The following is a 12,808-nucleotide window of genomic DNA, read 5'->3' on the forward strand; positions in this document are numbered from 1 at the left end:
CCTCCAAATATTTAAAAATCAAAACACTTCTAAATAATCCAGGGGTCTAAAAAGAAATCGTAAAGGAAATAAAATATTGATTTTGAATAACAACAAAAATAAAATCTGTGGGATGCATCTAAAGCAGTAGAGGGAAATGTATAGTTTTAATGTCTTAATTATTAAAATAATTATCTAAGCTTCCAAAAAGCCAAAACAGAAGAGCAAATTAAAACCAAAATAGAAAGGAATAAAAACGAGAGCATGAAGCAATAGAAATAAATGGATAAAATTTAAAAAGCCAATAGTTGGTTGTTGAAATAAATCAATAAACTTGATTAAATCGCTAGAATGATTTGTCAGGTAAAAAAAAAAAAAATCAGGAAAGAAGCTACCAATATAAAAAAGAAAAGCAGAAACATAATACATATCCCACAGTCATTAAAAAGATATTTAAAATATTCTGAATTATGTCAGAAATATTGGAAATTACATAAAATGGACAAATTCCTTAAAAGATACATCATCAAAATTTTCACAAAGAAACAGAATAATCCTGTATCTGTCATGATCCACAATATCCTCACTGAAATGCCCCCAAACCCCTCTTACTCTTGGTCCAGATGACTTCAGTGGTAAATTCTTCAAAATATTAAGAGTTAAAAATAACATCAACCTTATAAACTCTTCCAACAAAGGGGAGGAAGGGACACTTCCCAAACTTTTGTGAGGCCAGTGTAATAACCCTAATACCAAAACACGACAGGGATGTTTTAAGAAAATGAAATTACAGATCCATATCCTTCCATAAGCACAGATACAAAAGCCCTTAACACAACATTACTATATCAAACAGCAATATATAAAAGGGTAATACATCATAACCAAGTGAAATTTATCTCAGAGATACAAAGTTGGTTTAACATTGAAAATCAACCAGGATAGTTCACCATATTACCAAACTAAAACATAAAGAATCACATGATCATCTTGAAAAATGGAGGAAAAAAATGGAAAAATTTTGAAATTCAACACCTCGGAGAAGGCGATGGCACCCCACTCCAGTACTCTTGCCTGGCAAATCCCATGGACGGAGGAGCCTGGTAGGCTGCAGTCCATGGGGTTGCTAAGAGTTGGACATGACTGAGCGACTTCACTTTCACTTTTCACTTTTCTGCACTGGAGAAGGAAATGGCAACCCACTCCAGTGTTCTTGCCTGAAGAATCCCAGGGACAGGGGAGCCTGGTGGGCTGCAGTCTATGGGGTCGCACAGAGATGGATATGGGGTCACACAGAGATGGACACGACTGAAGCGACTTAGCAGCAGCAGCAGCAGCATTCATGGTTCTCAGCATATCTATTAAACATTGTACAGGAAATTCTAGCCAGTGCAACAAGAGATAAAAAGACATGAAAATTGAAACAATTCTTAGATGACATATTGTGTATCAAAATCAAAAAGGTTCTACACAAAAGAAAAGTTGAATTTAACAAGGTTGTTAAGTTACAAAGTCAAAGGCACAAAATTAACTGCATTTATGTAGAACAGTAATGAGTAACTGGAAGATTAATTAAATAATTCTACTTACCGCAGCACCAGAAACCTTAAAAATTTTAGGAGTTTAACAAAAGTTTGCCAGATTTCTACACTGAAGACTACAAAACCTTCCTAAAAGACCTAAGACAAATGGAGAGATAACATGCTCATGAAATACAAGAGTCAATATTAAGATGTCAGTGCTTTCAAAAATGATCTATAAATTCAGAGCAATCAAAACCATATCAGGATTTTTAATTCATTAGCTGGTTCCAAAATTTATATAGAAATGCAAAGAACCTAGATAGGATAGCCAAACTTACCACCAGATCTCAAAGTTAGGCAGAAAGCTACGGCAATCAAGAGTGTGCTACTGGTATGAGGATAAATGAATACAGTCCAGAAGTAGACCTATATTTATACAATTTTATATATTTTTCAGTTTTTTGGCCACACTGTGCAGCTTGTGGGATTTTAGTTCTTAGGCCAGGGATTGAACCCATGCCTCCTGCAGTGGAAGCATGGAGCTCTAACCACTGGACTGCCAGAGAATTCCCCAGTCAGTTAATTTTAAAGAGGCACCAAATGAATTCAATGGAGATTGAGAACATTTTCAACCAATTCAGCTAAACCAAACGTATTTTTACGGAGATAGGAGGAAGGAAGATCTTCAATCCTTACATAAATGAATTTAAGATGGATTGTGAATTTAAATGTTAGACTGCTTTCAGAAGGGAACATAATTACCTTTATGAACTTGGGGTTGATAATATTTTGGATAAGACACAAAAAACACATAATCAAAAAGGAAAAAAAAAGAACTTCATAAAAATAAAACACTCCTGGCTCCTCAAATCACCAGTAAGAAAATATACAGGCAGAGTAGTGTAGAGAAAAATGCAAGTAATACATCTGACAAAGAACTGACATCCTTATGAAAAGGATTCCAACCATTCCGTAATGAGACCACCAGCCTATTGAAAAAAATGGCCAAAGACATCGAGAGATATTTCAGAAAAATATAAATTGCTAGTAAACATATAAAAAGGAGTTAAATGTCATGTTATGCAAATTAAAATCATAGGCTATAATAAAACTGAAACTCACATTATTGCACACAAGTGCACATAAAATGGCACCCACAATCACTTGGGAAAACTTTCTGACAGTGTCTCATAAAATTAAACATTGACCTACCTGCTGCTAAGTCGCTTCAGTCGTGTCCGACTCTGTGCGACCCCAGAGACGGCAGCCCACCAGGCTCCCCCGTCCCTTGGATTCTCCAGGCAAGAACACTGGAGTGGGATGCCATTTCCTTCTCCAGTGCATGAAAGTGAAAAGTGAAGTGAAGTCGCTCAGTCGTGTCCAACTCCTAGCGACCCCATGGACTGCAGCCTACCAGGCTCCTCCGTCCATGGGATTTTCCAGGCAAGAGTACTGGAGTGGGGTGCCACTGCTTTCTCCAATAGACCTACCTATGACCCAGCAATTCTACTTGTTATTTAATAGGAATAAAAACATGTCCATGAAGAATGTTTATAATAACTTTATTTATGATCACCCCGAACTGGAAATAACTCAAATGTCCATAAATCAGAGAAAGGATAAATTGTGAGATGTTCACAAAAAGGAACACTGCTGAGTAGCAAAAAAATACTCCAAACTATGGATATATGCAACAAGATGTATGAATATCACTGACATGGTAAACAAAGTAACATACAAAAGTGAAAATGTACAATTCCATTTATATGAAATTCAAGAACAGGTACAGTTAGTCTATGTGAACAGAAAACAACGAAAAAAATGGTTGCCAAGGGCAGAAAGGGAGAGAAGTTTCCTGCACACTTGAGATGATGGAAAGGTTCTCTATCTGGGTTAGGATTACAGAGATACACACATTTGTCAAAAGTGATAAAATGTAATCCTAAAATCAATGCACTTCACCGTCCACAGATTTTACTTGAATACAGACCATTTTACCTTAAAATCTGCTACTTCCAAAAACAGGTGTTCACAGATACGTGAACTTACTTCAATTTACTGAGTTGGCCAAAAAGTTTCTTCAGTTTTCTACGTAAAAATAAGACACATTTTTCATCTTCACCAAGAACTTTATTGAACAACATATTCACCATTCCGTTCTACTACCTTCTGTCACCTTCCAAGCAACTTCAAAATTCCATCTTCCCAAAACTTATCTTTTTGAGGAAAGAACTGTTCCAGGTAACTTTTACAGTCTTCCAGAGAGTTAAAAATTTTTTCCATTAAGAGAATTTTGTAAAGATGGAAATAAATGGACATCATAGTTAGAATATCTGGTGAATACAGCAGATGAATCAGAACTTCCCAGCCGAGCAGTAACAGCTTTTGTCCAGTCATCGAAGTCAGTCAGTCTTGTGTCATCCTGATGGAAGATCATACATTTTCTGTTGACTGATTCTGAATCCTTTTTGTTGAGGGCTCCTTTCAGTTGGTCTAATTGGGAGCAGTGGGTGTTGGAATTGTTTAGCTTTCTGGAAAAAGCTCACAACAGAGGACTTCGTTCCAATCCCACCATGAGCATTCCAATCCCACCATCACTGTCTATGGATGAAGACTGGCCTTTGGTGTGGTCGGTGGTGGTTCATCGTGCTTGCCCCATGGTCTCTTCTGTTCCGCATTATTGTACAGTATCCACTTTTCACTGCCCATTATAATTTGTTTTAAAAATGAAACGTTTTTGTTATGTCTCAGTAGAGAATTACATGCAGAAATATGGTCAAGAAGGTTTTTATTTTTCCCTTGACTTACGTGGAACCCAAACACCAAAGCAATGAACATAACCAAGCTGGTGCAAATGATTTTCAACTCTTGATTTGGATATTTTTAGTATGTTGGCTATCTTCTGCATGGTATATAACGCTGATCACAGTACCTTCTTCATATACCACACTTATCTTTTTTTTTTTGCATTTCAGATGCATTTTTGTCTTTCTTAAAATAATAAAGAATAAATAAAAAGCTGAAAATATTGTTTTATTCCATCTTCAATATTAAAATGGTTACACAAAAATCCATGAATTGATTTTTTAAAATGCACATTTATATGACAACTGTCACAGTACAATCTAACAAAATTGTTTCAAATGAAGTTAAAGACAACTAATTTAAGCACTACCAAAGCCAACTTAGGAAAAAACTGAATGAACCTTTTGGCCAACCAAATACAACAGCTTTGTTTTTGAGTCAAAATAAATACTCTTCAAAATAAAACTTCAATTGTTTTTGAATTCACTACATGTTCTGGTGAAATACTGCCCATAAAATTTTACTTTCTTGCCCTATGTCTTAATCATCAGGAACATGATTCATTATGTTGTACAATAAACATTAAAGGCTGAATATTCCAAAGATAGTCTGAGTCCTCAACTCCTTTTAAAACAGAGGCCTAGATAAATTGACTTGTCCAGGATCATGTTCTACCTCATTTCAGAAATAAAATATATATTGTCTTCCCTTGCAAATACTAACACATGTACAAAAACAATAGCTTACCTTTTTAATAAACAGCAAGGAAATAATGTGTTTACAATGATTGAGCATCATTAGGACAGTGGAATATTTCAGATATAAATATAGTATATTTTAATGAACGCATTTCTTTTTCTTTGAAATTTTTAAATTTTTTGGCTACACCATGCAGCACATGGGATCTTAGATCCCTGACCAGGCATCAAGCCTGTGCTCCCTGCATTGGAAACATTGGAGTCTTAACCAATGACTGCTAAGGAAGTCCCAGAAAGCACATATTTTCTATTCATTGAAGGCATTTCCAAATTTACACTGGCTGGTTTTTCATGAATGATGCATTTATAGTTGAAGTGTGTTGATCTTTACAGTCGGTACATTTCAATCAGACAGCTTTCAGAAACTGTACTGATAATCTATACAACTTGGGTAACAAAAGAACTGGATTTCTGAAAACTGCAGTTAGTGAAAGGCATATAATAACATTTCTTTACTGGAGAATAAATGCAGTAAAATTTAACTAAAAAATCTTGGCAGTGCTGGTTTTGATGAGCAGAGAGAGGTTTAAAATGCATTTAAATAATGGAAAAAGACTGACTTATATAGGAAAATTTTTATTTAATATAATTTCATAAACTTTAAAAAATTACTGAGAGCTGCACAACAAGTATGCTACATTTACTGACAATGAAGATAACAAGTTCTATTAGATAGCCACAGTGTCTGAGGTCCAGAATTTTAAACTGTTATGATAGTATTTCCAACTATTTATTATTCATAAAAATCTAACAATCACCATTATTACAAACATATCATTAGTTATGATCTTTTGAAGTAATACCATTCAGGTTATCTCAAACAGCACTTGAATAATGTTCTGTTTTTATGAAAACAGAAGTCATTTTAGATAGAAATAAAAGTATCTCTAAAGGAGGGCCCAAAATAACAAAACATGTTTCATATAACTCTTTCGTGTGTTAGTTTTATTAACACCTGCTTATACCCTAAATTGATCTTTAAAGCAAAAACACAGACATGGGATGATTTTTTCCTTTTCTCCAGCCCCCAAAACTTTTCATAGTAGTGTATTTTAAAAAACTTTTGGTATAAATTGTAAATATTTTAGTGGTTGTGACTCCTGCCTATTAGATAGGAGTCTCAAGCTTATCACACAAGGCCAATTTCACAATCTTGTGCAGTAGAAATGACCCTGGCTGGAGAAAGGTATTCCCTAACTAGCTGATTTGCCTCTGTTTAATCTCCTACTCAGGACAGTGCCAGAGTCTGGATCAGGTCTGGGAAGCTGCTGGACATCAGAGAGATTAAGACCCAAGGAGGAGGTTAGTTAAGAGAAATTCAAACTTAATTCTCCCCTTTTTCCTTCTCAACTCCACAGCAAGCCTGGGTAGCTATAGTTCCCCTGGCCCACACTCATTCCTTCCACTGTGAGCCTAATGCTTGTTGAAAGTCGAGGCAGGATTGCTGAGTCACCTAAAGCAGCTGATGGGCAATTTTGGAAACTGACTTGGCGATTGCTACTATCTTCAGGGCTACAGCCTTCAGGCTAGGTAAACACAAGCAAGCGAGGCAAATAGATTTGAGACCAGTAACTAGCAATAACACATGTAGCATCGTACCTGGTTTTGTAGGATAACAGTAAGTTAATTATCAACATCGTACTTTCCAAATAATTTTAAAGAGATACGCAAGGAGGAAAACTTACAAATACTCATTATGCAGTAACAGTTTTACAAAATGACTGTCTAGCACACAGAAGTATTGGAAGTTTGCAGACAACACTGTTACTTTCTTAACAGAAAATCCTTTTCTTACAAGAATTCCTTTAAAGGGAGTAGGTTTTGAACAACAGAGTAGGATAAGCATGTCAGTGGATGCTATTTTTCAGATACAAAGTTCCTAAATAACTTCAAATGGTGAATGCAGAAAATTATATCAATCATACTTTGAGCACCAAATAGGCTGGCTGAGTTCATGCCTTGCTGTAGTTGGTCAGAGACTGCCTGATGGCTTTGCAGTCCTTCCCTAGTATTAGTAGTCAGTTAAATTGATGGCAAATAAACACCAAAGTAGATGCAATGCCTGGCTACCAAATGTCATTTTGTTATATGAACATTTTACAAGACATTCTAAGAGCAAGTTTGGCATTGTCATCCACTAATACGCTACTGAAAAATTTCTGCAGTATTTCCTCTTCTGAAACATGAACTGGTGAGGGTACATACTAAATTTTTATTATCCCTTTATAGTATTTCCAGAATAACAGCATTTTCCTAAATCCAATCTAAGGTAAAGATGGACTATTTGCAAAAATTAATATTTAGGCTGAAATTTATAACCTAATATATCCTTGCATTATTGAAGCAGACAAATGTTATATTGGCAAGAAAATAGCTTACCAGTAAACAAAGGTGAAGTCTTAATTGTATGATTCTTTCCCTACCAGCCCAATTCTAGAAGTCTTATATTCATGAAATGGGAAAGGAGTGGAAGGGTTGTGCAAAAAATAAATGTACAGAAAGGAATTACCACATTCAGAAAATTTTGGCAACCGTTCCCATACAATTTTAAATGTATATGTACTCAATCATATGCTTAGGAACAGTTCTTAAATAATCATTTCCAAATTTTAAAACAACATTACTTTTTATCAAAACAAATGACAGCACTGGATCACATTAAATTCAGGATGAAAATCAAGTACGGAACTGCAGTGAATTAATGGCAGTCATACAAACCTGATTAATCATTTATAGCACTTAAATTTATTGTAGCCATTACCCCATATAATTTAGCATTTTTGAGTTTATTTCATTTACATTCTATAGCCATACCTTATAATGGGACACTGGGCAGACTTGACTTTACTGTGGTAGGCTGCTGTAACTTAGATAACATACTAACCTAAAAATAACAGGATTCTCATCTGAAATTCTTTATTCTAAGAGCTAGCTTATTGAAAGGCAAGAGCAATTCTAAGCTAGTCACAAAAAAGAGGCTCTTCTCATTTTACTGATTTAATTATCCTAAAATTTTGATTCATATAATTAAAAGTATTTGCAATATTTAAATACTTTCCAAAGTTTTTTATTGATATAGCTGGACTTCACAACAGCACTGTAAAATACTACAAACAAAGCCTTCAGATAGACAAGAAAAAACAAATTGACATATATTTACCAAATTAAAGCATGCAAAAGATCCAATGATAAACACATTAAATAATATGCTAATGTATCTAATTTACCCACTATAGGTTCTTTACATTTTCATGAAAATAGTAAACATTAATTAGAAATTTGGTGAATGGACTTGATTTATATATGATATGATATACCTTTTGCATGTATATGGTTAACTTAACTGGTTGTGTTACAGTACACTGAGAGAAAGTTTGGGACTGATATATATTTATCAATACTACCCATAGTGCAAGTAAATAACAGTTGGAAATGCATTCTCCTAATTTGTTCTGTGAACTTAGAAAGCACTAAAGAATTAACAAACATGGGTCACTGAGAGACCAAAATTCCTTAATATTCACATTAACTTTTCCCATGAAAAGCTTCAAATATAACTCTAATAAAAAAATAGAGTTTTCAAGGCAAACTTTTCAGCATAATTTACAGAAGCAGATTTAAATAGAAGACTCAATAACCAAGCTAATACTAAAAAATACAATTAACTAGGAATTAGCTCCCTTTTCTACCTTGATATTAAAATATAGTGGCCTTAGCAAAAGGCTGAAATGCCATTAGGAGTCCCATAACCACATGGGGACAACCCAGATAAAGAGATGAAAAATGTCTCTTTATTCACAAATTTTTAAGAGGGTGGCTGACACGGGTGCATGGTAACGCTTTTTGTTTGTTTGCCATTGTAACTATGAGTGGGCATGAACTAGTATCAGGGATTTCAGAAAGTAATTCCACAGAGGTAGTGTGGCCGTTACCAGGATGCTCACACTCAAATTAGGAAAGGAGTTGAAATGGCTCCCACAAAGTACTACTGCCCCTTTAGCAAGTAGATGAGTCCATTGTGGAGAGGGTCAAGATGCTCCTGTCGTTGGTATAGAAAGGATCCGATGCACTCCATGATCTAAAGTAACAATAAGAGAAAAGTTTGGCTCACCAGGACCTATGTATCACTTGAGAAAAAAATTAACTCTAAAACTTAGGAGCAAAATTCAGTTTGAGTATTAAACTAAGCACTGACTGATTCATTTTTAAAAGCTAAAGAGAAGTTCTTTTTACTAGCACTGAATGACCAAACATTCTATTTATATTATATAAAAATTTGGGAAAATAATGCTCTAGTCATCATATAAAAATATTAGCCAAAATTCACTAGTATTAAAACAATTTCTATAGGTAGTAAAGCATGAGACACTCTTAAAATCTTACCAATTCAGTAAGAAACAAGTATGTTATTAAGAGTTATGCACATTTGGTTTTACTGAAAAGCAACTAGGCTGTATTTGACATAACAAAAGCAAACAAACAAAAAGCCCAGTTACCAAAAGCTTTAGAATGAAGTAACAAGTATGTTCATATTATATTATTTCTTTTCAGCTATAAATTCTATTCTAAACATTTTAGCATAATTAGCTTGAACAAAGTAAATATTCAACAGGTATCAAAGACACCTGGAAATCACTAAGATTTTCACTTAACTAAGAACAAATAATCCTCTGCTGGTCTGTAAAAAGTTAACTACTGTCTGTCTGAATGAAAAGACCATAAGCAATTCATTATACAGTAGTTTATTTGCAGCTGTACCAATTTCAGCTAAAAAACTTAAGACTGAAAATAGCCTGCCATGCTTAAAATAGCCTAACCTATTTCAAGGACAGTTTAGAATTACCAAGTTAAAGGTGGCTGTTCTTAGAAGACTTAAAAGCACTTAACAATAAATACATTTTATGCAACTTTTTCCAGGGTTCCCACTTTCCTTAAATAAAGATGTTAGAGGAAAAGAGTAGCATTTAAAATGGCCCAAATTCACTTTTCTAAAAAAATCTGTTTCCTAGAGACTCTAAAGTTTGTATGCAGTTCCAATTTAAATCGATTAAGTGAGCATAATCACAATGAAGTTTACAATCTAGAAAACTTTACAAAGTTGGCGAAGAGGAAGACAAACAAGCAACAACTACCAGTGATTTACAGGTTCTCTAATTTTACTAGTTTCCAGAAAACTTAAACAGTATCTATCCTCCTTTAAGAAGGGCTTGTTCACTACTGTCTCTCTAGTACCTAGAACTATGCCTGGTACATAGTAGGTACTCAGTATTTGTAAAATAAATGAATGAAATGAGACTGTGAACATTTCTTAGTATTCAGGCAAGGACAAGTATGCTCAGACACAGATGACAAAACATAACCATAAATAACACTCCTAAACCAATATTTTATACTAGTTTTTCCTGTTTTTCAACCACTGCTTACATAGAAAATCCTCTTAGGTAAGCTGTCTTTCATTTTTGATCTTTTCAAATCACATATGTGCATTTATATTGTTAAATATCATATTTGACAGAACATTAAACACTGAGTTATATATTAACTATTAACTCCTTTCTATTTAAAAGACAATTTTGATTAGGATAAGTAACTGTTGGTAAATTACATACAGAAAAGCATTTATTGCTGAACCACAGCCCTTCAGAGTACAACATGGCATATCTTTTATAGAGCACCATGATGCTACCTTTGAAACATAGCTTGCAATATGGCATATTTGTTTGACAACATCAATTAATAAAATGTAAGTAGAATAAAGGATGGTAAAACTTTATTAGTTTTATTAGAAATGTGTTATATGAAAGCACTAATTGTATTCCTCAAGTGATTACCATTATCTCTTATGTTTAAAGTTAATGGAACAAATATCCAAGGGATTCTACATCTTGTAATAGACGTAATCTTGTCCTTTTAAATTAGACATGAGAGAGAGATGTAGAATAGAAGCTGTTCCAAAATCAAAACAGAATGCCAAATGTACCTCACTAAAGCAATTACATGTAAAAAACAAAAACAAATAACTTTTCAAAGTTTAAATATAATGTTAATGGATCTGTGGTAATTTTCATATAGCCCTTAGAAAGGCACGAAGTGGTTTTGCATATTATATAATTTTATCCACTAAAAAAAAATAGAACAAATCTCAAAAGACTTTTTGGATTATTCAGAGATAACGACAGTAGTAACCAATAACATAACTGGAGATGCTGAACAAAACTGGAAAGCTATTTATAGTCTGTCAAATAAGATATTCACTACTGTTAAACATTTTATTAGCAAAAAAGAAAAAAAAAACTCTTACAAAAGAAAAAAGTGAGATACAACTTTAAGTGAAAAAAAGTACAGATGAGAACAGACACCTTCAATAGACCATGCAGAAAGAAACCCCATATAATCCCTCGGGCAGGCTCAAAAGGGATAATGTAGCAAAAAAATGGCTATGTTAAGAGTAATGGGGCATATTACCTTAATAGCCGATATCCAGAAAGTGGGAATATATGTAGAACAGAAAAATATTCTGGGCTCATTTAAAACTAATTCTAGTCTGTTTTAGTAGTTAGTGAAGATGTTTATTGTCATTAAACAGAAATTTCACGCTGAAAAGATATATAAAAAATTCTATACAAGTTCTATAGTAGTCTCTTAGTCTAATTCCCACCTTAGTTCTGTGCAGTAAACCTGTCTTAACAAGTAAAATAATATATATCAGTCTCTCTGGAACTTCCTTTGGGAGACTCACTGGCCTGGGTACATGGCAGAACTATTTCTTATAATGCATTTTATAATACAATTTTGTAAGTCATACATGTCCCAATAAATTCAGCTGCTCATAGTAATTCTTATATATGGAATAAAATTACTATAAAATAATGTCACAGTGTTATGGAAATATTCTTATCACATTATAATCAACAAATGGGGACTGAAACCATATACATATTAAAAGAATTCTATTTATAAATTCAACTGTACCATAAAGAAATGGCCATAACTAAAGGCAAAGTGGGAGTGAACAAGTTCGCCAGTAAAAGTTACCTGAATTCTAAGGTACAAGAATAATGTACCTTATAATATATAATAATTAAGAATATAATAATAAGAATAATGTCATGCTCTTCACTTTTAAAACATAAACCCAACCAAATATTAAAAATTCTTTTATCAACAGATAAAAGCAGCATTGCCGCTACCCTTGATTTCCTGCTCATGGGGTCTTTCCAAACTTTTCTCCAGTGTGGCACATATAGAAAGTGATGCTACTTCATGTGGCACTCTGTGGACAGTGGAATCACCATCCATCTGTGCCACCTCTAACACACCATGTGCACGAGTGCACTGCTGCTCTCACTTTGGAACTTTATAATATCATCCACTTAAAGAACACCAAAGTGTGAAACAATTTTCTATTTCTTAATATTCCCTAAATAATACTATGTCTCTTGGAGAAATGTAGAAAGAACTGAATCAATTTCACTTTTAAATAATTTAAGTGGTAAAAATGGTATTTTTGTTATGATTCAAAAGTACAAGTCTAATTCAAGAAATACATTTGGGAAGGGACAAAAAACAATAAAATTCTTCTAAACCATAATTTAAAGACCCGTTCTAACTTATAAACTTTTAATTAGACCATAAAGAGCAGTAAAAACTTAAAACTACAACTTATTTTAAAACCTCATTACACAGATAAAAAGGTGTAGGAGAGCAGAAATACAGCCTTTTTTATGTTTATAAATATCCCAA

At 33.7% G+C, this 12,808-nt stretch overlaps 1 protein-coding gene across 3 annotated transcripts in view; it reads right to left on the reverse strand.

Moving 5' to 3' along the window:
- Positions 1 to 3,048: 3,048 nt before the first annotated feature.
- The window catches only part of ATP11B (ATPase phospholipid transporting 11B (putative)), a 123,583-nt gene continuing 113,823 nt past the window's right edge, over positions 3,049 to 12,808 (reverse strand). For 2 of the 3 annotated variants that reach the window (XM_061414871.1, XM_061414907.1), the window contains one exon: positions 3,049 to 9,143. In XM_061414871.1, coding sequence (XP_061270855.1) covers positions 9,062 to 9,143 — 82 coding nt within the window. In that variant the 3' untranslated portion in view covers positions 3,049 to 9,061. The remainder of the gene's footprint in view (positions 9,144 to 12,808) is intronic. The other variant, XM_061414881.1, reaches the window with a different exon arrangement.

Source organism: Bos javanicus, chromosome 1 (assembly GCF_032452875.1).
Source record: "Bos javanicus breed banteng chromosome 1, ARS-OSU_banteng_1.0, whole genome shotgun sequence".
Taxonomy (NCBI): Eukaryota; Metazoa; Chordata; class Mammalia; order Artiodactyla; family Bovidae; genus Bos; species Bos javanicus.